At 39.2% G+C, this 25980-nt stretch overlaps 1 protein-coding gene and 1 long non-coding RNA gene across 4 annotated transcripts in view; one reads left to right on the top strand and one right to left on the bottom strand.

The window, feature by feature from the left end:
- ldlrad4a (low density lipoprotein receptor class A domain containing 4a) overlaps positions 1-25980 on the top strand; it is a 105745-nt gene that overhangs the window by 73308 nt on the left and 6457 nt on the right. The window contains exon 1 of one of the 2 annotated variants that reach the window (XM_065293138.1): positions 8283-9817. The exons of the other annotated variant lie outside the window; for it this stretch is intronic. Coding sequence (XP_065149210.1) covers positions 9709-9817 — 109 coding nt within the window. The 5' untranslated portion in view covers positions 8283-9708. Of the gene's footprint in view, positions 1-8282; positions 9818-25980 lie in introns of those variants that run through there. 2 annotated transcript variants of the gene reach the window in all.
- On the bottom strand, positions 9825-12260 carry LOC135782687 (uncharacterized). 2 transcript variants are annotated; one of them, XR_010545464.2, is made up of 4 exons: positions 11901-12260; positions 11613-11801; positions 10780-10908; positions 9825-10680 (listed from the first exon to the last, which is right to left on the bottom strand). It is a non-coding gene; the product is annotated as an uncharacterized lncRNA (long non-coding RNA). The 2 variants fall into 2 exon arrangements; XR_010545463.2 differs by having other exon boundaries at positions 11613-12260.

Raw genomic sequence — 25980 nt, 5'->3', positions numbered from 1 at the left:
ACCTATCATCAATTTAAACTGAACTGAGTTAAAATGTGAGACGCATGAGATCATTGCTTATGTATTGTATTATGTATTATTCTGCAAGTAATGAAGAAAGACAGGGATAACGCTCACATAAATGAAAAGACAAGGTGGTCTTGAGTTACTTGAGGCTTTGTTCCCCCACAAATCAGGGATCTCATTGTCTTCAAACTTAATTCTCAACAGGCTTCATGTTAAACAAATAGTCGTATTTCCTTATTTCGCTTTGTTTTAATTTTATGTTTATGTATTTTAAAGTTTTATCTTATACTTATTCTTACCGCGGCCTCTCAATTGCACAAGACAGTTGACATTTGCACTCAATAAAAAAAAATACACAAATATATACATCGCTTTGAAACCTCACAGTGCAGTCTATAATATATACACTCGGACATGTTATGTCTCTTATTTAATGCGCAACTGTTTGCCAGTAACTAACTGTAGATTTAAATTTATGTTATTTTGTGGCAACTGTTTGTTCAAAGTTAAATGAACATTAACAAGGATTATCTTTACAGATTAAAACTAAAATAACCGCCTCATGCAAAGCATTCTGGGAACCACAATCTGAAGGAAAAAGCAGAAAAAGGTTGATGAGTTCCCAGAATGCTTTGCATTAGGCTGTTTATTTATACGGGTAAAGATAAAGACTGCAGAAATTTACTCCAAATGCAAAAGTGCAAACATACAGTATACACTACACTGTAAAATATTTTGCTGTAGAAGAGAAAGACTGAAAATGTTTAATGTTCATATAACATTTTTTTCTGACATCACAGTATTATATTTAAAGGTCGAGAATACAAAACAAATTTGTACACTGTAAAATTATGTCGAAATTACAGTATTACTGGCTGTTTGCCAGTAACTTACTGTAGATTTTACATTTATGTTATTTAACAATTAGCAACAATTTGTACAAAGTTAAATGAACATGAACCATTTTCAGTCTTTATTCTTTACAGTAAGTAACTGGCAACCAGCTGAATAATTACAGCAAATTTTTTTACAGTGTACATTTAAATCTACAGTAAGTTACTGGGAAACAGCTGCATAACTACAGCAAAATATTTTACAGTGTAGTCGTGTATACTGTGTGTTTGCACTTTTGCATTTGCAGTAAATTTCTGCAGCACTCATGCCAATATAGAATTGGCAAGATCTGTTAACACGCAGAAGTTTTTACAGGATTTGTGAAGCCAAGACTGCATAAGCCGCATAAGTGCTACATTTTGTTTCAAACAAAGGTGAAATTGATCGGTAAATCGTCTGCTCCACCTATCCACCTTATTTTTGACATAAATGTGGGCGCCATATTTGAGCTCCTTTGTGTAAGACTTCCAGTGAGCCACTACAGCTAATGATAGTCTAGTGGTAGTAGTAGTTTAATATGTTTATTATAGTTCGTTCAAAAAACTTAAAATGTGTTGAATTGGAAAGATGCTGCTGACTGTCAGACCGTGTGAAGCTTGATGTGTCGCCATAAAAACTCGACAACGAAATCGATTAAAAATTGCCGTAAAAAAAAAACTCACACCAGAGGGACAGTTGTGACATTTAAACTATTGCCTGAAAAGGTTAAAAACACGATTTCTGAGTATATTCCATGTACAAACACTCGACTGACTTTCCCATTGTACATTGAAAATAAGGTGGATACATAATTGTAGAAACTGGTGCATAAAAACTGCATGTTGCAGATGCATTTCAGAAATCTCTATAAAGTTGGAAATAGGATGCTTTGTTGTCTTACATCTTCCACACATTCGTATTAAAGTAAAAAAATGTTTACTTGTTCTGTGACTTTGAAACTGTTTTTGATAATTCAGTAAAATTATTTTTATTTGTTTTTTTTTACTGAGCCTTCTGAAATATTGCACCCATGAATAATTTTTAATAAATTATAATTATTATAACGATAATATTCTTACAATTTCATATATAGGAATTCCCATGAGATCAGGCTGCTTAAGCTGAGGTCAAAATAATGCAGCAGAGACTCTAAAGGCTGCTAAAAGCCATGAAAGAAAGTCAGTAAAGGACAAACCACAGTGTGTGTGTGTTTTCCCTCGGTGGATTGCAATGCTCTTTTGTGTTACCGCAACTGTCTTGCACTAGGCATGAAGCGGGAGGAAATTGCACAGACGCAACACTGAATTTTCTTCTAAGAACTTGTTAAAGTGTGGTTTATGCGATGCTGTTTTCTGCCTTCTCAAAACTGTATAGGCTGTATATATACATACAGTATGTATATATCTTCAGGCCTGTGGTTTCCCTCTGTCTGTTTAGCTTTTGCTTTTATAGGAAGTTGTGTCATATTGTGTCTCATTCTGTGTCTATTGTGTTTTTCATGAGAAAAGGAGAACACAATTGAATGTGCCACATGTAAAGTATATTTAGCCAGATGTAGATGGTGAGTTAGTGAAGTTTACTAAGTAAGGACTCGCTATCATTTTAGTCATGCTAAAAGCTCACATAACACATGCTTATCTCATGTTAATCTTGAGTACCTATAGAGTAGTATTTCATCTTTCATATATCCAAAGAGTCTTTAGTTTGATTAGATTTATAAAAGACAGATAAGCTTTAACCGATTCATTCAGAATAAACCAGAGCTCTTGGAGGCGTACCGCGGGTGGAGCGAGTCACAATCAAGCAATACACACAAAACATTATCCTGCTATCTCTGGATAACTTATGATTCACTAAATGTTCGTGTCATTTACATTACACACACTTACACGCCGATTGCCAACAATTCTCATTCTGGCATAATAATCAAAAACTTTGCTGCTGTAACATTGATACTACGTATCGCCTGAAAATAGTGCCCTGCTATTGAAAGTAACCAAGGGGACTATTTTCGGCCAGTGCCTAATATCACTACGCCTGCTGCAGCCATGTTACAGCAGCAAAGTCCTTGATTATTATGCCAGAATGAGAGTATAGTTCCTAGCCATATCTGCCTAGAAAATCACAACTTTTAATTTTCTGTCGGTCTTAGTACAAAGTGTAACTACAGAAGAATTAAATAGGAAAAATATTGAAACTCTTTGGTTATTTTTTTAGCGCGATGCTAATGGTCTAATCAGATTCAATGTATTATGCTAAGCTATGCTAAAAGTGGTACAGTTAGACCGGGGAATCGGCTGAGTGGATTCCAAAACGATAAAAAATCAAATGTTTAACTCTAGGGGAGCTGGAAAATGAGCATATTTTAAAAAATAGTGGAGTGTCCCTTTAAGATTATGGATTTCAATAAACATGATACTTTAGAATTATACTGTTTGTGCTATGGATATCAACGATGATTCAAATGATTGTTTCCACCTGAAAGATGATAAAACGGGCGAGAAATGGAAACTGGGCCATACTTTGCGACCAGAATTTATGATTGTGAATAAGCAACACCGTTGCACAGATCTAGAAAATGTAGAAATCTAACTTTCATTCTTAATGTTTTTGTATTAAAGACTCCCTCGAGCTGTAGTTTAGGGCTCGTTTGCAATGTTCATTACCAAACAAAATGAGGCACTCATTAATTCAATTTGAAATGGTATTAGAAACATAAGTCCAAGTTCAAGAGCATAAGCTCATACAGAAGTTTTAAAAAGTGTGCTAAAGGTAACTGTGTGTGCGTGAGAGGTTCAGTCTGGCGCGTGAAGTCAATAGTCTGAGTCTGTAAGTCTGGTTAATGAATACCGGCCCCTCAGGGCGATCCCTTCATGTAAACACTTCATCACAGCAGGAGTAAGAGACTGCATAGCTCCCAGGGGCACGGACACTCACCGCCCATGACTTTACAGCCTATCAATATCTCCCATCCTCAGCTAAACACACACAAACCAGAAACTCAAATTTGTCTGGAATTGCTTTTCTTCAATACCTTGTGTCTATTGTATAGTATTAGTCATAGTCCTATTAGAGAGAGACAGAGAGATGGCTAATGAGGATTACACTGAAGCTCCTCTAATCAAACCTAATCACAACTGTTTCCTATTTGTCTTTAGATAACTGCTTTGGTTCTTGTTTGACTTAGTTTTGCATAGCCAAACTTTTGATGGAACGACCTTGGATCTTATTTTGACCGAGAACCACCCACTTAGATGAGAAGACACCATCTGACATGAAAGTAACCAACCACAGCTGTTTTTTCTACATTTAGGGTTTATCTAATTGTTGATAAGTTTATACCACAAAAGTACGAAAACCTAGATAAAGTCATACTGTTTCTTAAAAAAAACATCCTACATAATGTCAAAAATATTCTCGGAAAATATAACCTTGATATAACATTGAAGGAGTAAGGTCATGTCAAAGATTAAAATCAATGTGAAATCAATAATTCAAATACAACTTTATGCTCCTAATCTCATCATTAGATTTTAAGACTTTAGCCTGGATTTCACAGGAAGGGTCGCATTTGTTCATGTAATATCAAAACAGTGTCACTTGTTGACTGTTTGTACAGAAAACACCATAGGTTTAATGGAAATGTGTGTAGACTTTTTGTTTGAAATTTCTGTAACGTTTAAAATTCATATTTTTACAGACAACTCAAAGACATATCAGAATATACACATCTAGTTTGGATACTGTTCCCGACTCCTGAAATTTTGTGGAAATCTAAGCAATCAAATTTAATTAAATTAAACATTTTTGGGTCATTGAATAGACTGTGGTCAGTTTGTGGGCGGCAGTTCAGGGCTCTAACATTATAAGCCCTTTCACACAAAGATTACGGAAAATAAACGGAAAATGCATCCAGGATTTTTCCGGGTCGTTTGATTTTTGGTTGCTTCACACTGCCAATGAATGCGTGAATTCAGACACAAACCGTTAAGATCTTGTAAAGACACGTGACGTATTTTCCACAGCATCTAAAGTTTGCTAATTATCCATGATTTCTCTTTTGGGAAACCATAACCGTGCATTTCAGTTTAGGACAAGATCATAAGGAGTACGCGATGCGCTGTTCTGTCATGCTGGTGAATGATCTCGGCGTCAGCGTGGATATTGAAGAGCTCCTGATCTCTGCTTCAGTCCAGTTTGCTGACATTTCTCAATGTAAATGTTGATCTGCGTTTAAATTCCTGTGTCAAAGAGCTGAACCATAACTTCTGGTTGTGATGACACGGGCGTCCTTACTACAGCAGGCCCCTTACGGCATTGTTTCGGAGTCTTGTTCACACAGAACGCTTTTCCTGAATGTTACGGCAATGTTACTAGGTCCTCTTTATGGGAGCGATCAAAGAACATTTACGGGACGTGTTTGTGTTCACACAGAAGCCTTTCTGCCAATTTTACGGAAATTGTCTGCAATTGTTATGTTTCGCTAGACTTCTGGGGCCAGATTTCTAAAAATGGCCTCATAACTACACTGAAAAAAATAATAAGCTGGGTTTACTAAAATAATTAAAATACAGTGCATCATTTTTGCATCCACTTTTTTAAGTAAGGTTTACATGAAATTTTTTGCAATTTAAGCAATTGCTTTAAATTCCATGTAAAATTTACTTTAAAAAGTGGATGCAAAAATTATGCACTACATTTTTAAGTAAATATAGCCTATTATTTTTGTATTCCACTGCCTACTTAGTAATATTTACCAAAATAATTCAAGTAGTTTCAACCAAAAATTATAAATTACATTTCCTTCTTACAAATTTTACATGAGAAAATTTTGTTGAATTTACTAAATAATTTGTTAATTTACTCACATTTTTGTGTTAATTTTTACAAAAATTTGGTTGAAACATAAGAATAAATTTTTTATAGAATTTACTCCATTTTATTTAGTTAAATTTACTAAGCCCCAAATTATTTTTTACAGTGCAACCTCCCAAAATCTACCTGCTTTGTCTCCTGCCGAATGCTTCCGAGATTTTCCACTGTTACTCTTTAGAAAAATGTTACAGATCAGCAATATTCTTGAGATGTCTGGTGTGAAACGCTCTCTTGAGGCCACACGGTAAATTCACTGGATCAGTCAGAACCCTGATTTTTCTTTTGTTAAAGCCATTTTGCTGTTTATTTACTCACCGTTGCTCACCGAACTACTGCTGAGCTTTAGTTGGTGGACACGTTGTCTTGCATTCTCCGGCAAATTTTCTGAAAAACGTAACAATGCACTTTTTCATCAGTGATCGTAAGCTGTCCTTGAGACAAAACGATGTTGTTGTACTGTGCCTTTCCATAGCGTTTCCATACCCACACACAGCATTGTGTGTTTTTTCCAAGCAAGTCAACTTTGGTTTCATCAGCACATAATGTTTTTCCAGTATTGAAGTGGCATATCCAGGTGGTCTTTTGTGAAGTTCAGACATATGCAGCATTGTGTTTTGATGGCAGTGAGTCCTCTAATTTACAATAATCTGGTGTTTGAGACGTCAGAGATGTAAAGTAGATTACTGTAAAGTCTGTATCTTTGCAAATAGGATGCATACTCATAGAAACTGTGCTAAACTTTATGGGCCCTATCTTGCACCCAGCGCAATTGACTTTGTCAGTGACGCATCATTCTTATTTTGCACCAGCGCACAGCGGGTTTTTCCCTCCACAGACGCACGTCGGCAAACTAGGGAATGAACTTGCAAAAAAGGTTCGGTGTGTCCCTACCCTAACTCCAATCAACCATCTAAATTAAGGGCTGTGTCCGAAATAGCCCCCTATAGCCTTAAATAGTGCACTATTTGAGGGAACATCCATTTTTAGTGGTGTTTTTGAAATCATAGTGGACATCATTGAGTGCACACAATCAACTCCACAATGCAGCGCAATAATGAGTGGATTAATGAGTAATCCTTTGAGTGAACTATATTAGTGGACTAATGCAGGGAATAGTAAATGAGGGTATAGGGGGCTATTTCGGACCCACCCGAGGGATCACTTAAAAATCACAGGCAGTAGGAGCTGGATTTGATTTAAACTGCAGGATTATTTCAGATGTATCCAGATGAATGTGGATGTAGCCTAAATGTATGTGTATGTTTGTCTGTGTGTTGTGATCCTGCCTACATTTTCGTATTCTTGTCTTATTGTCCAGACAGTGCAGTGGTTGGTCTGTCAGTGTATCCAGGGTGATGTTGATCTCTGCTGATGTGGTGGCTGATGGCAGTGTGATTTAGACTTGCACCTGAGCAATCACAGGTGGTGTAACAGAGCCAGACTGATGTGTCTGCGTCTCAGCCGTTAGGAGTTTCGCTTCTGAGAACAGACGCTGTGACTCATTCCAAAAGACACTGGAGAAGATTGAAATGAGTTTGTGGTGTGAGATGATGTTATGAGAAGGCTTGATATTAGATATTCGGAAACTCTAAAATCTGTACCATGTTATTTCAGATTTCCTTGCATTTTCATTTAAGTCTTTGACTTTTGTGTTTGTTTCCTAAGGTAAATGTCATTACCGTTGGTTTTATGGTGGGTAAGCGATTTAGACAAACCTCTTCCTTTGGTGAATTTATGATTATCGACATGAATGATACCTCAAATCATGTGACTTATTACAGAGCTGTTTGCTATATACAGACTTTACAGTGATCAGATTTACTTCTAACATGGTCCTTATTGTTTAGTTTGGGGTCTTGGTTGTTTGGATTGTTTACAAGTTGCCTGTTATTTTGAATTAATAATTCTGGATTAACTTTACATTAAATTTTGCATTTGGATCCTCAATATGTCACTCTCATTTTTGTAACACTTATGTTTGGACCAGTATATGTATCTGGCTTATTGTTTTGCCCATCTTTATCAAACTTAACTACATTCCCTGGGTTTCGAACCCACATTTTTTTGTGTGCTGCTAACGCAATGGTGTACCACTGAGCTATAGCAACATGTATGGTGTACAAATGCAGTATTAAAGTAGATATGTTATTTAAATGGTATAAATATTGTGGTACATTACCTTTTCTTTCATTCCTCTTAAGATTTAAATGCAAAGGCTGTATACTGGTATAAACTTATCTCTATGACCTTATCATGACCGGTTTGTGGGAGAAAACTAGTCTCACTGCGGATTTCTTCTCGTTGTAAATGTGCTTTTAACTCCGTCTGGAACACTTTAAACTATCACACCATCAGTGAGAGGTCACAGGAGAAAGTAGAACACAAACACAGGTCACTCTGTCCATTTTCAAAGCAATGCAGGGGTGCAATGACACCAGACGCCACCGGAGGGCGCAACTGCAAGAGTTAAATAGTTTAAAAGAGTTTTTTTCTGTTTTTATTTTTAAAACGTAAACATTTTGTTTTGTTTTGTCTATTCTAGTAGATAGTTTACACTAGGTTACATTACTGTAGTAGACCATTAACCAGTGATGTTTGGTTAAATATCACAGATTTTTTCATTCTTGTATTTACAGTAAATGTATTATGCTTCTATAGTATATAAAAACGAATACAATGTTGTGCATACTTAAAAATGTGAAGTATGATCTGAGAAATTCAGAAAATGTACTTTCAGATTTTAAATTAAATATAATTAGTTTTTGAAGCCAAGTATATTTAAGTATTTCTTTCTTAGGAATATGGGATACATTATACACTCAAACCACACTTAAAATGTCTATTGCATTAGTTAACAAGAATTCTACCAAATGGCATTTCTGGGAAAGACAGCATAATAGACCTTAGGAAAACATTTAACAAAATGTTTCTAATTCTAAAAAATAAAATATACTGTTTAGAAAAATTACATTTGAGTTAAATCAACAAAAATCACTTAATAAAGCCCTAGCCAATTTACATGACCCTGTAACAATGCATTTGTTAACATTAATAAATGCTTTAGCTTACATGAACTAACAATGAGCAATGTAGTTCTTCAGCATTTATTAATATTAGGTAATATTTAGTTAATGCCAACACATTAGTTCATGTTTGCTAATGCATTAACTATTGTAACTGTATGACCATAATTTGATTTTTCGATTTATTAAACTATTATTACACTTACACATTTTAAATCGGACTCAAATGTCAACTGTAGCTGCAGTGTTTGCACAAACTGAGTTTACTTCACTTTGGCCACTCAGCCGGACATTCCCCACACCAAACCGTCCCGGATATATTTATAGACCGCAGACAGTTTGGGAAAGAAGGGGGGTGTCTGACACATCTGCTGAATATCTGCTAGACTGTGGGGTCAGCCCAAGGTTAAAGCCTCTTCAATGCCTGCCTTGATTGCTCGTGGCTGGCACTAATGAGTGTGTGTGTGCGTGCGTGTGTGTAATTCTAACCGCGCGCGCACACGCGCAGTCTCTCTCTCTCCCTCTCTCTCTCTCACGCGCACACACCACTGCCATTGTCAGCGCCAGTCTCCCCTCCCACAGCTCCTGAGTCCTGTCTGTCTGTCTGGATCTGCTCCCCTCTCGGAGGAGGAGGAGGAGGCAGGCGCGGGAGGAGGTGGGGTGTGAGCCTGAGACCGTCACAGTCACAGAAAGCCATTCTTCTGAATGAAAGCGACTGGAAAACACCGTCAAGATGCCGGGAACGTATTTACCGTAGTCCAACAGCGCTAAACGTGTCGGAAAACCGAGGGGCTATGGCATGAAACGCGAGCGAACCGAGAGGCCGACACTGTCAGCGGGCCGCTGCTGTGAAAGTGTCCGTCAGTTCGCGTGAGGGCCGCAGCCGGCGGCGGCTCTCTTGCCCCCCGTCCCGTCACTTTCCCGAGCCTCCATGCGAAACATCACGGCACCGGACAGCAGCTCCAGCAACAACAACGCCAACTCCAATGACACATGCTCCTGCAACTGCACCCTATCCCAGCCACAGGGAATGGATATATGTAAGTAGGGCGGGTTTGGTGGGATTTTTCCTAAACGTTTTCGAATTCGCTACTAATTTGAAGCGGTATTGCACGCGCGCGAATGAAACGAATCGTTGAAACGGTCGCGTTTGATTCGCGCGTGCCCGCGAATAGATTAATTAAAGCGTTTGGTTTTATTTCCAACGCGTTTTGATAATATTCCTGTTTTGAAGTCTTTATGCTTTTTATGACAAACGAGACGTCTACACGTATGTATATATATATAACATTCCCACGCTGAATTATTAAAATATTTGACCGTTATTTGTCAGTATCTCACTTGCACACCCAATTTGTCTGTGGCGTATTAAAGTATTCGTCAAGCTCCCCCAAAAATGTGATTTATTTGTTAAAAACGCATGCGTTCTCGCTGTATTTAAAAGACTTGGTCGATTAAATAAAATAATAATAATGCGCGTAAATTCTTATGATGGCTTTGAAACACAACTCTATGCATTAGTTGAATTTTGCTGGTTGTTGTGGGGGCTGCGCACATTTTTCCTCAACTCTGCCTTTTCTGCTGTATTCCCAGACAAACACACCTCTATAGTTGATCAGATGCACTCATTCCCACCGTTAAAACACAATTTGATCACATTTTACATTAGTGTCATGTTACATGAGAACTAGACTTAATGCGCCCTTACTTTGGACCTGCTTGCGATTACGTATTGTTGTTAGACTGAACTGTAACCGAAGATCTCAAAGCTCTATATAGCCATGTCTTGCTGGAAATGGGTCTACTGCAGTCTGGAGTACAGGCAGCCAGTCAGTCAACCCTTCCCTCACATCAGACCAGACTGTCTTACTCAAGTCCAGCCTAGACCTGGAGCTGTCTGAATCTATGGAGGACAAAAGGGCCTGTCATAATAAGCACTGGGCTATTTCTGCTCCAAATGGGATGAATTATTAAAAGTAAACCCTTTATACGAAGAGCCGACCTCTTTTCTGAAAGGCCCCTGGTAGTCGATGCTGATGTCCTGGCCCAGAAACTTTTCTTATGCCCATGAACTTGAATTGCTTTTTGTATTGCATGACGTGTGATGCATAGGTCCTGTAGCTAGTGAATCCTACATAAATGAGAATTTGAGAAAAGAGTTAAATGTAAAATGGATATTAAAAGGGTTCTGTGTAGATGCAGGGGTCTCATGAAAACATGCGGGTCACATTTAAGCTCAATATCATACAAAACAAGGAAATAGTATTTTTCTGTATAAAAACATGACAAATAGGACCAATTTGATTTTAGTGGGGGGATTTTGAGTCACTTTAAATGCATTTAAATGCATTAGCTAACATTTATTATTCTTCGGTCATGTTATTTTCAGCATTTACTAATACATAGTAATAAATCGAAAGTTGTAACTGGTAACATTAGTTAATGCACCATGAACTAACACGAATAACTGTATTAGCATTAACAAAGATGAAATGTTGAAAAATGGTATTTCTTATTGCTTCATGTTAGCTAATGCATTAAGTAATGTCAACAAGTACAATCTTACTGTAAAGTGCACATTTTAATGCCAAATTTGTATTACTGCAACATGTTAAGATTTTTTAAAATTCCATTTATTCTCAACAGTGAATACATCATTATTACTACAATACAGTAAAAAGTATTGCAATACAATTAATTAAAACAAGCATGGGACAGTATACCAACCTCTATAAATATTATCACATTACTGTAATTGAATATCATTTAATTCTCATGAAAATTATGTTTTTGCAAAGCAAAGTCCTTAAAATAAGCAGAATAAAAATGTCTTACTTTGATTTTTGGATGAAATTTGACATTGACATGCTTTCGATGGTTGTGTGTGAGTTTGTGGGTTTTTGTGTCTGTGCCGTGGTGTTCAGGACGGGACGTGCAGACAGTGGAATGCCTAGTGACTTGGCACTCACATTTTACTGCAGTGCTGGCTGTGTTCAGGGCCCGTGATCCAGCAAGGATTAGAAACTGGGGGAGTCGGTGACACAGCAGACACTCACAAAGGACACACATCTTCCAAAACCCACCAACATAATCAGCGTCGTATAAGCATCAGCATTGGCTTACCTCAAGTGGACACATTATCTTGCAGTTCCATGAGTGTGCATGTTAGGTCTCCTCCATTGTTCCCCTTTTCCCGATCTAGCCTCATCGTCCTGTCTGATGTTTTAGGCACGCTCTAGATCTGAGGTTTTGCAATCTAAAGGCTCCTTATCTTATCGGCTTCAACGCATACGGCCATTTAAAACAGAACTCTGCTATTATTAGGGTGCCGTGTGGAACAGCACCATGGTTTACTGTGCTGCATGCAAGAAGAAATACACGACTATTGCATCTTCGGTCTGCACACTGGGTTAGTGTAATCCATTTCCGACGGGGCAGCGGCCAAAGTCAAGCACCAGAATGGGGAAACAGGATATTATACTGGCATTCAGCACACCAGTGCGCTGTAACAAATACGCGAGGGACAAAAACACCATCCTCGTCAATATCTGATCTCTGCATCAATTTGGCACCTTTTTTATTTTCCACTGGCGGCCCGAAGCTTGGCACGGGCTGCAGGGTGAGGCCTGAGACGGGACACAGGAGTCGAGTGTTTATTGTCGGAGGCCAGAGGTCCTGTCTGTGCGGTTAACTATTTATTGCAAATAACGCCTCTATAAACTTGCTATATAAAGTTTTTAGCATGGGAGGATGTTATTTTTGAATATCTTTATTCTTTGTTTTTGTAGGGTTGGAGCAGTCGTTTTCAGTTTGTTATGTTTTATGTAAGAATAGTATAAAGTGGTAGGGAGAAGCTAGATAACTATGGTAGTTTTGAAACCGGAGTACCGTTTGACCAGATAGTATTGTGTCTGACTAATGCTGATAACGTGGGCTTGCATTTATTTTTCTTACATTTATTATTACAGTCAGTTATTAGCTAAGTGACGTTGCTGGAAATGCGGTACTGATTCACATTGTTGTGCATAAGTGTTTGTGCGACGAGCACTTTGTGAAGTGCGCGAACGCATCGGAGGCATCCGTAATTGCCTTGTTAGAGAGGTGTCAGTCAAACAGCCCTTTGGGCCCTAGCACTCGATCCAATAGAATTTGCATGCACTGCTCGACTCTTCCTCTCACGCACTGCTCCAGGGTTGCCTCAAGGTCACTCTCCTGCCCCTGTAACCCCAGGCAAGGCAATCAAAGTTGGACTTTACAGGCCCACCCCGGCCATAACTGAGCTCCTTGAAATAATGAAATGCACCAAATATATGAGCTCACAGGGGAGGGGGGATTTGTGTGCACGTCTGCGAGTGAGTGTGATGAGGTCATGCCGGAGGTCAGCTGTCACCCCCCCTGCTAATTTTCGTACGGCCTGCTCCCACACCGAATAGGGGGTGTGTGCGCTGGGTGTAAAGTCAAAGGGGTTTTAAGACTCATGGGGGAGGTCAGCCTGCGGAAGGGAAACCAGATTTATCATTTACAATGCTACTAAAATGAAACGCGCTAATACCATTCCATTTGCGTCCAATTATTAAAGGTCTCAAAGATCCACTTCACCAAGATAATGACAGTCTGTTAATGCAATGTGTCCACTTAAAAATGTCTGTCTCTGCGACTGCCGATGTTGGGTTACAAGCTACTCATTATTAAAGTAGTTTAACTACAAAGTACCACAAAGTAGTAAGCAAGACAAGAAGCTATCAACAAAAAGTAGCTAGCTACACTGAAAGGGTTTAACGGGTGATCTTTTATATTGCAATTTAATTAGCTCTAAATTCAACAAAAATAGGATACAGTAATTTGTATAACTAATATCGAAACAGCAGTGTTTTAAGCTTGGTGTATAGTCAGTTTTTTACGTGTACGCAAACTTAGAGCACGCAAACGTACGTGCACGCAAACGTACGTGCACCAAACGTACGTGCACAATCTAACGCACAGCCTTGCAAAGCATAGTATAGTATATATCGTACGTGTACTGTACTTTTAAAGCCGCATTCAGACAGCCAGCGATGTTATTGCCGTGTGTCGCCCGTCTCTTTCAATGAGGCGTTTCTAAATCTGCGTGTCATAAACAAGTGAGTACCATCCACGCCAGTAACTGACGAGAGAAGGATGACGTGAACTCCACTGCTTCGTTCTCATTGGTAGTCGCTCCTGAAATTCGCTGGACACTTGCATAAAGTTAAACTTTTCTTATCTTTCTCGCGTCGCTGGACACGCACATATGGTCGCCAACGGTCACTTCCGCTCACGCCCCGGTTTCCATTGAAATGAATGAGAATGCGTCGCTCTGCTACTACTGGTCGCTGGCTGTCTGAATGGGGTGTGAGTGTACCTCGTACGTGTACACCGACGTTTGACGCATGAGCATTGCGAGAAAATGCGATGCATCTGCTGGGCTACTATTCTAATGACGAAATTTGTGTCATACACTGTATGTGGAACCTTGTGAATACGTAAAACGGGACTATACTTGTACCTTAACTAAAATGTTTGTCTAAAAATGAAAATACCAAGAAGACACGTGAATCGTTTCTTTAATGTGAACGTGAATTAAAATAAATACCATTTTACAGCGCTTTAGGGCACTGTAATGTAGCCTTTTGTTGCCATAAAATGCTACCTGCTGAAAAAAGGAATAGTTAATATAAGCCAAAACATCTAATGTACTGTCACTATATCATTGCTACTTTTAGCTACTTTTACTCCCCAACAGTGACTGGATAGCCAAGAACCCACCCTTCTTGCGTTTTAGTGGTGTTGGGTTGTTTCGCCATGGTATTCTTGGGTGTCTTTGGAAGCCAGAAAGAAGGGAGCAGCCTGTGGGGTGGAGTGCCACCCTTTACCCCTGCCAGCGATAAGCTTTGCCCTCTGACAGCAGCAGCTGAGCCTCACCCCGCAGCAGTCAGCCAGCCTTGACATTGGCCATGGTCCGTTCCTTTGTGTCTGGGCCCCCCACCCTCTCCCTGGGATTCACCAATGGCCCCCAGGGACCCATCTCAGAGGAGATCGGTAGTCACGTCGGAAGGTTGCGTGCCCTGCGGGGAGTTGTGTGTTTGTATGGGTCTGGCCAAGTCGTATCTGGACAAACTTATGTATGTATTTATGCCGTCTGATGGGGATGTCTCTCGTCTGTGTTTGGCTTTTGTGAAACAAGAGAACCAGGCTTGTGTCTAATGTCAGGTTTTGTTTTAAAAGGCTGTTTCTTGTAGTATGGCACACAACTCTGTGATCAATAATGAGCAAACATTACAATTCAGTGCTAATGCACAAAAATAGGTTTTTACTTAAATCTAACAGTCACAAAACAAAGCAACAAATGTATGCTGTTATAATAAACTGTAAGTTGTAACATTCAATGTTAATGTAAAAAATGTTTTTCACCAAAATGTATTTAGTTTGTTTCACATTAGTTATATGGATGTCCGTTAGCTGTAAGGAGAATACCTAAGAATAGCGTTGTATGAAGTTTATAGAGAAAAAAACATAGACAGGGATGTATAAAAATCCTCCTTGTGGTTTTCAAAACAGTCTCAGCAGATTGCAGACACATCTACAGCAGTGTCACTGTTTAGTTTTTACCCAGGAATGTAAACGATTTTTCTGTATAACACACAGTGTCTGGTCTCCCTTCCGCTGTTTTTGTTGTTGTTGCAAAATGGTGCATTGGTGCTCTGATCGAGAGAGACGGTCGAGCAGACAGCAGACGCAACAGAGTCAGATCAGACGTGATGTTATCAGACTGTGTGTCTCACACCCATCCCCTCTCATCAGGCGTGTATGCACTGGGTTCTGCTCCCAGACATCACCCCTCCTGCCCCCTGCTTTATTCTCTCGGGGTTCAAAGGTCAGAAAGTCGTCGCGGTAACCCTTAGCCCCGCTCTTATTCATTGTGTCTGTCCATGTGGAGTGCAGTCTGCCTGATTTAAATATAAAAACAATCTTCTTTGTTCTGGCTTTTTACTTAGAATAAACCTTGCTTTTCAGCTGGGACTCTGATGTAATTTATAGCCTCAACAACACAAAGAAACATTTAAATAATTTTAAATATGTGGGGTATATATTACACAGTGCACAATAAGAAGTGTTTACAAAATTAACATTGTTCATTATAAATCTTGTTTTGACTCATGGGAGCCTAACATTACTATCTTAAAATTGTTTAAATGTATGTATGTATTGATATTATTTTTATACTTTAAGTCAGATGATTGAAAAATCAATCATAAAGTCAGTCACAAAAAAAAGGCATCAGGATATCATCAGGACATAGTCAGGTATCAAAAAGAGCAGGGTGGTATTCCAGAAAGCTGGTTATGTGACATACATTTGTTGGAAATTAAAAACGTCTTTATATATTCTCCATTTGCGTGCATTAACGCTACCAGTTAAACTAGCCAAGCTGCTTCTTCATTGACGGTCGCGCTGCTACTTTGGTTACTACCAGCGGTTTGCGCGTGTGTTTGCACTCGACGCGGACGACGACGCAGAAGTATATATGAAAACTGACGCGTATCCTACAACGGTCGCCGTGATTTCACCAAGTAAAAATTTTACGTTTTAATCAAAGATACCCCAACTTACCCTTAACTCAAACCCTAACCACTTTTAAACCCTCAAATTAGTGTGAAATAATAGTTTGAGGAGTATTTCTTAAAAGCCTCTAACCCAATACAAAACCTAAATCTAACACACACAAATACTAATCCTGCTATCTGATTGGTTAATGAAAATGTTGATCCAGGACCAACAATGCTGTTGATCCAGGATCACATCCTACTTGGTAAAATCACATTCACCATCCTACAACATTGCGCGTACGGTGTAGGACGCTTAACTTCCATCAGGTGCCCATAGAACCGATATGATCAGGGTAAGCAGGTTTTAGGTTAATCAACCGCAATTTAGAGTTTCGCTGATGCCAAGTTAACCCCGCTTTCTGGAATACACCACAGACGTAGTACAGATCAACACAGAGCATGAATATACATGGATAGACATAAGTGATAATACACGGTGTGATGGTTAGTGGGAGGGAATTCTAGCCTGGCTCCGCCCTCCTACGTGCTTCCGCTTATTTTTCATTTCGCTTCAGCAGTACGTCTGGGATGGCTCTATAGAGTTTCGTTTTCTCCTGCAAAAATCTGCAGGACCAATCAGCGAACAGATGGGGGTTGCTAAGAACGATGACGTTGAGGTCGTGCGTCAGTTTGAGTTGTAGTTCAGTAATGGCAGCGGAGAAAGACGTGAGAAAAGCTATTCGGTGCGTTGTTGCAAAACTGCCGAATATACAGAAGTTAAAGCCGGAGCAAGAACCAGGTTTGCTAACTTTTGTTTGTCTGATTATTCTGACTTGTTGTATCCGGACGGTTTCGGTGCATGATATACGTCACGACCACATGTTAGCGATTGGCTTTGGCAGATCCTGAGTGACTCTGGGCAGATCCAATAGTTTTAAACTTCAACAATGGACCCTCCTTAACGGAAGTGACGCTTTGCAATGGAGCGTGGCCAGACTCTCTGTACAAATGAAATGAATGTACGAGAGTCTGGTTATACCAGGCTAAGGGAATTCAGTGCCACAGTTTTAAATGATCTACCGCCCATAGGTCCTCTTTATGGGAGCGATCCCAGAACATTTATATGATGTGTTTGAGTAAGCATGACCCCATTAATGAGTAAACTTTGTAAGGGGCTTTTTAAAATAGGTGATGAACTAACTACTATGACCTACGTTTTATCAGTATTCATTTTTAAGGAATTGTTGTGCAACCAGCTTTTAATTTCAATTTTTTTAATTTTTAATACATGTGTTTAATGATTGAAGAGGAAGTGCAGAGAGAATGTGCTATACACATCTTTTTTGAAAATACACAGCTGCACAACATGCAATCTGGTTGGAAAGCTTACGTCTGACCTCAGTCTACATTTCTGGCAAAGCTTCTGTTGTAATGGAGGAAGATCATATTAGACCATACAGATATAGACGGTGTTGTCTCATCCCGTATCCCAATGGGAAAAAATACTGATATATTACCAATACTCTATATACCGCCCAGACCTAGAAACAATATTGTTCAAATGCACTACTATGACAACATATTACATGGGTATTAAATAAATGAAAACTTTTTAAGCATGTAAATAAACAACCATGCAGGAACTTGGAACTTTTTTGGATTATGATGCATAATGCAAAGTTTTAAACTAATTTACTGAAATGAACAGTTTGAACTGATTAATGTAATGAATCAAACTTAACAACTCTGTAGTTTCAACCAGAGACGTTTGCTCTCTTGCTAATTTAAGTCGCGAACAAGTACAACTAAATGTTTGGATAATTAATGGCCAAATTAAAAAGTCCATTAAACTCATTTTGTTATTCATGATGTTGCTTCATTTTATAACCAAATCTCATGTAGGAACTCTTCTAGATGTTGGCACAAACTAAGAGCTTAAATTAGCATTTTCATTTTATGTCATAATAAGCTTTGTTGTTGTGTGGCTGGTGTCTGATATTGGGGGAGGGATGTGACATGACCCTGATTTAAAAGTCTGTCAAAGTGAGACCAGATTATGGTGGTCGCCCCTTTTTGCACCTGACCCCAAACCAAGAGAGTGGGGGAGGATTGTTTTATTAGTATGTAGACAGCAGCTGGTCTGTTTGAAGATATTACGCCTGTAAATAAAGTTACCAAATGTTTGAAATATGCATGTGTTAGCTGTGTTGTTGGAGGTAGAAATCAAATTTGTGCTCGCTGCATTGCAGACACTGAGTCAGTCACAAGAGACTGTATTACATGTGGTGCTGGTTGTTTTATAATAGATATTAGATTTATCTATAAGCCGTGTCTGAAGTAAACACTCTGCAATTGCTTAATACGAGTAAAACTCACCTCTAGTACGTAATATGTCGGTCATAAGAGCAATGGTCTGACCTTAATGTTAGGAATGTTAGTCATATACACAGTTCAATTCAAAGGGATACAGTCCTATTAAGAAAAACATCTCTTGCTCATGAAAATGTATCATGTTTTATGTAAAGACTATATTGTGAATGTAGTGAATGCTTTAAAGCAATGTTATTCACACTGCTCACAGGAGCAACAGTAGTACCAAATATAATTATATAATATATATGGGTAATTGTCACGAAATCACGATTTAGAAGGTATCCAGCATTAGTAAAATAAAAAAAAAATTTTTGTTGCATATATAAGATTAAGGTCTGAATTTACTATAACCATTATTTTTAGAGGATTTAAAAAATATTTCCTATAAAATTATTTACTTATTTTATAGGGATGCACCGATACCGATACTGGTATCGGGTATCGGCCTCGATACCACATTAACTAAAGTACTCGTACTCGTTAAAAGTCCCCCGATACCTGGAATCGATACCACGGTCTGAGAAATGTCTATGTTTGAGCGGCGTGTAAGGGGTTAATGCCTCTTGTGTTGTCCAAAGAGGCAGAGTTTACATCAAACTGGAAAAGTAGTCCTTTGTTTTTTTGTTAAATTATATGACTAAAGCTGTTACCTGTAAATTTAAATCATGTTTTTTTATTAAGTACTCGGTATCGGTATCGGCAAGTACTGAAATGCAAGTACTCGTACTCGTACTCGTATTCCAAAAAAGTGGTATCGGTGCATCCCTATTATTTTAGATTATCATTATCAAAAATTGTCATTACCATAACATGATATTACATTAAATATATGCATTTACATACATGTTTCGGTAATGAGAACTAAAAAGTTGTCTAGGTACTATGACAAACACAATTTCTACTTTTATCTGGAGAGAAAAAATAAGAACTGCTTACCTGGTAGCCATCTTGAGTGTCACAGTCAATTATGTCCCTTCCAACATTTTTTTTTTTTTTTGAAAATGTTAGTTCCTTGAGGGCTTAACAATGATTAAAAATTGTTGCGGAGGATGAGAAAATTGGTCTTGAACACATTTATATTCTGTAGTATTGTCTCCTCATTTACCAATGATCACCAAATACCACATGTTTCTTTACTGTAAATGTTTATAGTATAACATGCACTGAAGCTTTGTATTTTTTAGATTTTTTTTATTATAAATTTCCATGTCAAAGAAGAACTCAAATCCAGTCATGGACACATTGCGGTAATGACATTTTTCACCTTAAATGTTGAAAAAACAACAAAATTGGTTTGAATGATGTCATTTGAAATCATTTGCAAAATAGTACACGAAGAGATGTTTGTAACTGTCTGCTTCTTATTTTGATACTCTTACTTTGCATTTACATTTTTTATCAAAATGTTTTAAGTCTAATTTCACAAGAATCACCCATATGCCATACGTGTGTGTGTGTGTGGCCTATATAATACATTTTCCTCCTTATAATATACCCTGCAGAAGTCTTAGGCCACCACCACCAGCTTTGTTTTTTTTTAGCAAAGTTTTAAAAACAAATCTAATGGTTGCATGGTGGCCTAAGACTTTGTAAATATTCATAGTACTACGTGTGTGTGTGTGTGTGTGTGTGTGTGTGTGTGTGTGTGTGTGTGTGTGTGTGTGTGTGTGTGTGTGTGTGTGTGTGTGTGTGTGTGTGTGTGTGTGTTGGTACTGCAAACACTAGCACGTTTTGTTCTTGTCTTTTTTCTTTTCTTGTTTTCTGTTTTTTTGTTCCATTTATTAACCACTTACATGTACGGCACTGTGTCATTTGTGTAGATGATGCACTAGAGGTTGTGTGTTCCTCAGGGCGAGGTTTTTTGTGTGTGTCAATTTAGTGAGTCAGTTTTCAAAGGATACCTTTATCTTCACTTGTACTGCAATCACCGAAGCCTCATGCTTAAATCATAGACATAATCATAGTGATGTTGACATGATGTTCTCTGTTATCCCAGCACTATGTTTAGATGTTTCTTCTGCCTAGTCCAAAGCTAGCAAGACTAATCAATCTTTCTTTATGGTTTCCCACTGCGATAATTTCCATTATCTCTTTGGAAATGTAGAGTTTGTCTGGTGTTTGGCGGGTTGACACGTGTTTGAGACTGAGCTATTTGCTCTGCGCCACTTGCGTCTGTTGTAAAAGCCACTGAAACATTTGCTGTCCCACCATTCATGTTGTTTGGATCATAGAGCAAAAGCACAAAATGGAGGAAAATTGAGGTTTAAAAAAAAGGAGGTGACTAGACTTGAATTTTTTTTATCCAAAATTGATAGTTTGGGCTGTTGTTGTTCTGCTATTTGGTTGGCTGCCTTATTTGAGTCTCTGTTTTTTTTCTCCAACGAGACACAACATGGCACAATTTCCATATTTTGCATGATTTTGTCACTTTCTGCTAGTAGCTTTGACAATGGATGTGTGAATAAGTTGTAATTGGAAGTTTGTATTTTCTTAACTCTTTCCTTAAACTTATTTAGTTGCCTAACCGTGCATTGCAAACAAGAACATCGGGTCTTGTTTAGGGTGTGTAACAAACCAAAATGGTATTCAGTTGCCCCTACAAAAAAGGGGTAATGCACTAATGTACAAATACAAGTTATTTGCAATCTCAGAATGTAGACTGTAGAAAGCAAAGCATCCCTTTAGAATCAAGCTTTTGTCTCTATGGTTGTTTGTAACTTATTATAATAGTACGGATGAACAGTAGTGATGCTAAAAAAGCTCTGATGTGCTCAGTCGGAACCGTGTGAGATGCTCCTCTCCTCATCCCCTCAGGATATGGGTTGAGATGAGTTGTTTTGAGATGTGGTATCCCAGCATGCCTCAGTGTGAGGTCCCCACATGCCTTCAAGGGTCTCCCTGTGGACAAGAGACCACCAGTGAGAAACTGCTTGACTATAAAACAACATTGATTATGGGGATGAAACGGGATTATGAGGATGAACGATGGATCTAAAGCTTTGATAAAATGTTCTGTGTATGTTTGAGCATGCATACCAAGCATACAAGATTTGTAGAGAAAGATCTATATTGCAAAGTGCCTGCTATGCTATGTTAGCTGTCCGAAATACTGAGAGAACATAATGTACCAAACGCTGCATGATGAAGAACTAAACCTTGGGCTGGGTCCTGTTTCAAGGGGATATGACTCAATCTGCCTGGATTGAGAGGTGGAGGAGGGATGCAGAGGGGTGTAAGACAATATTCGTGGTAAGTTGGTGTCACCAGTGGGACGTGATGAGCTGTAGGTAGTAGGGGGTGGACGTAGGGGGACTCTATAGCAGGTGGTGTCTAGGCTCAGGCAAAGCTTAACCATTACAGTCTTACCAGGAGGTTTTAAATAATTAAAGAAAAGTGGGTGTTATGGCATGAGGAGTCTAGACGTATGGGGCTTCTTTTTAATACGAGCACTTTATCTCAGATTAGAGAGCGAGGTCAGTGGCTTGCGCCCTGCTTAGGTGACAGTGCCGCTTTTGCCAGCGAAGCACAGATGAATTGCTTCTGCTCCTGGCACGATTAAATGCGCCCTAGTTCTCTAACTGCACTTCCTGCTATCTCTACCATTTTGAAAAGCTGTGGGTTCAATGGCAGCCTTCGTTTTTACTAAGCTTTTTATTGAATATGATGTGCATTAGGTCCATGGTGTTGGTCCTTTTTTTGGGTTGTTCACTGATCTCATTTGTTCCATGAGACTCAGTTTATTGGACTGTCTTTTCTTTCCTTCCCTCTGTCTCTCTCTCTCACATTTTCTCTCTCTTGCACTTGCATTTTTTCATACACCTTGTGCGTGAATGGAAAATGTCTGTCACACCAGGAAAGAGCTGCTGTTGGTGAGAGACTCTGTGTGGCAAGTCTTTTCCTCATTTTCCCAAAAACAGAGCTATTACACAATGCGTGGATGTGTTTTTCTTTTATTCGTGTTTTTGCATGCTTTCCTTTCTTTGCCCCTTCCACAGCCTCTCATAAAGTGACTCATAGTATGTTGCTAGGGAATGTTCTAGAAAGGGGCATTTACTGCAGCAGTGAGATACAATTCTGTTCTGCCTTATCATTGTGTCTTTCTTTCAAGTCTCCAGCCCACATGGGCGTCTGGCATGGCCCTATCCCTTTTGTCTGGCATTCTGATGGGACAACTCAGATAACACCGAAGAAGGGGGGCAATGCCTCCCCTCTCAAGTTCCCATAATGCCTTTGTTGTCTGGTGTTTGGTCTGACGTGGGTGAAAGGATGCTTAACTAGATTTCGGCTTGTGCTCGATTAAACTGTGCTGTTGTCATTTTTTTTTTTTTTTTTCTTACAACCCAACTGTTAAGAGGACCAAGATGAATGGCTGATAGCTTTTGATCAGCTATATCCAACCTGATTGCAGATACTCATTTTCAAATGTTGTTTCAATGGGTGGATGCAAAAAAATTCATTGTTTTTCTCTGGTCCTCACTGTCTTGCCATGCCGATGAAGTCACTTGGAAACTAGTTATTCACACACACACACACACACACACAAAACTCTTTGCTGTGGAAATCTGTTGTGTAATGTGTGCTTTGGTATGAAGTCAAAGCCCAGTCTAAGGAGTTTTCCTTGTGACCGTGAGCCCTACTGTTGAATCTGGCATGACGTATCCGTGTCTTGTGCCCGACTCCATGAGAATTGTACTGTACTGGGAAGACATTTGGAGATGAAGCACAGATGGCTCCCCATTCTCCAGCCTTTCCCCCACCTCCTCCACCCTCTCCTTTTCTTTCTTCCTAAATCGTGAGAGCACAGCTGTTTTCCTTCTGTTATGAAACTGCGGAGAAGAGGAAACAGGAAATGGCTTCATGAAATATAAATCTGGTGGCCAGACTCGGTTGTCTTTTGAGCATGTTATAAAAAAGGGAAGCAAGCAAGCAAGCAAGAGGGGAAAAAGTTTTGGATAAGCTTATGTAATGCCTCCTCCTTTTCCTTGCTCAGAAACAGATTGGTCTCCACAAAAGACAACAGACCTGCAGTTTCTACAACGTGTCTGCGCGGGAAGACTTTCTGACCTTAGAGATGTGGTAGAGACGGTTACTTGCAGAGTTTGAACAGTTTAGCTAAGAGCCTGTTATAGGCTTGGTGACAGGTGTTGGCACATATCTCTTAGCTAACGACACAATGGAGCAGCATACATGGCAGTAAGAGGATTGAGCTGTCTGATCTCAAGAAGTCCACATGAGGCTAACCCGAATTAGCCCAGCTGCCTCTCTCCTTCGCTTTAAGGCTCGATGTTGTGCAGTTGTCGTTACATTATCGCAGTCTGTTTACATTTCTGGCCCATTGCAAACAGGCTGACGACGGTTTGTTGTGTCTGCTCTGTCTGAGGTTTACGCCGGTAATCATAACACATTAACAGATCTACTGACATGCCCTCACGTCTGACTTGAGGACTTGAGTCCTCCGATTAGCCCCAGATAGGTTAAACAAGGTTTTGATAAATATGATTTTATGTAAGGATTATGAGTTTATGTAACTTGTCTTGCACTGTTAGCCAAGCAATAAAATGAAATAAGGCTAATAACTTGGAGCTAAGTCTGGTGCTCAACATTGTATCCAAGTGAGGGCTGATAAAGCTCAGGAGTTTAGGATGAAGTCCCTCACTGACTTTCCTGTGACACTGGACAAAAATTGACCAGCGTGGATTCACCCGGGCCTGTGCTGTGAACCACATTGTAACTAAGCGGTCTGATGGTTGTCTGTTGACTAGGTTTGTCTTAACTCTAAAGAACCAAAGCAGAAATACTCAGTTTCTACTTTTTTGATGCAATTTTTGAGGGGCATTTTTGCATTTATTTGGCATACAGTATTGTAAGGAGACAGAAAAGTACATGGTGAAGAGAGGGGAACAGGATTGGCAAAAGACCAGGAGTTGGTACTTAAACTTGAGTCACTGAAAGCATATCGGAGGTACGTGTTGGAGCACTACCCACTATACCAGCAGCTCCAACCTTCAGTTAAAGGTGACACAGAATGATTGAATGGGGTATTTATCCTTGTTCTGTGATGTGTAGGCCTGTCGCGATAAACGATAAATCGATTAATCGCACGGTAAATAAAATGAGCTCGATCATTTTTTTCGGCCGCAATAATTCACATTTGCATGCTTGTTTGTTTTCCTTGTCTTTCTCTCTCTCTACCAAAGAGACTGGATGACCGCTCCGTGCAACGAGTGACAAGAAGTGAACACTCGTCAGTCATTTGTCAGTCGCATGATCTGTGTGGGGAGGGGGGACTCCTGGCGTAGCCTATCACAGTAGGCGTACTGAGGAGGATGAGCGCCGCGTGAGGAGTGTAGCAGGAGAAAACACTAGTTGAGACGAGAGTTGGAGAAAAAGATGGATTTACTAGAGGCTGTTTACACTTGTCATTAACATGCGTTTTCATCGATCGGATCACAATGTTTTACGTCTTTTCTGACTTTTCTGACACAAGGTGAACAGTGCTATTTTTAGCCTTTCATTGATAAACTAAAGCGGGTGATCTCCGCACGCAGTTTCATTTTGCAAGCGTGTGAAAGTTGCGCAATCTTATTTCTCGTCCACTTGTGATCTGATCAAAAACACATCTTAATACCAAGTGTAAACAGCCAAGTTTCAAAACCAAACGCTACAGCTGCAGTGTGGGAGTACTTTGGATTTAAACCTAATGACCGAGGTGAACCACTAAACCTGAACGAGCTGTTATGTCGCATTTGTGGTAAAAACGTAGCACTTAAAAGTGGCAACACGACAAACATGCATATGCACCTAAAACGCAATCATCCTGTTATTTTGTTCATTTCTTGTGGATATTTAAAATGTCTTCCAGTTCCAGTATTACTTATTGTTTAGAAATAAAAGTTTATAGATCTTTGAAAAGGTGTATCTGCATTATTATAATGGTCCCGGAGCATCAATGTTATCGCCTATCGCGATAAATTCCGAGGCAATTTATCGCCTAGCAAAATTTGTTATCGTGACAGGCCTAGTGATGTGACATGTATACAAAAACATTTTTGTTTGGGTCTATAATGCCTTAGAAGCTTCCTAAAAACCTCTCTCAGATAGTTCTATTAGGGTGGGGGATTTTAAACAAGTGGTTTTGCACCTATTTGGCTCCCCCTACTGGCTTAACTTGCAATCTCATTACTGATTGGCTGACTTTGCTGCCACTCAAAAAATGTAGCCAATTATTTTAAAGTGGAGGGGGCAGTTAGATGCCTGTGATGTCA

Source organism: Paramisgurnus dabryanus, chromosome 19 (assembly GCF_030506205.2).
Source record: "Paramisgurnus dabryanus chromosome 19, PD_genome_1.1, whole genome shotgun sequence".
NCBI lineage: Eukaryota > Metazoa > Chordata > Actinopteri > Cypriniformes > Cobitidae > Paramisgurnus > Paramisgurnus dabryanus.
The sequence above is the reverse complement of the archived record's forward strand: the minus strand, read 5'-3'. Positions and strand labels throughout refer to the sequence as shown.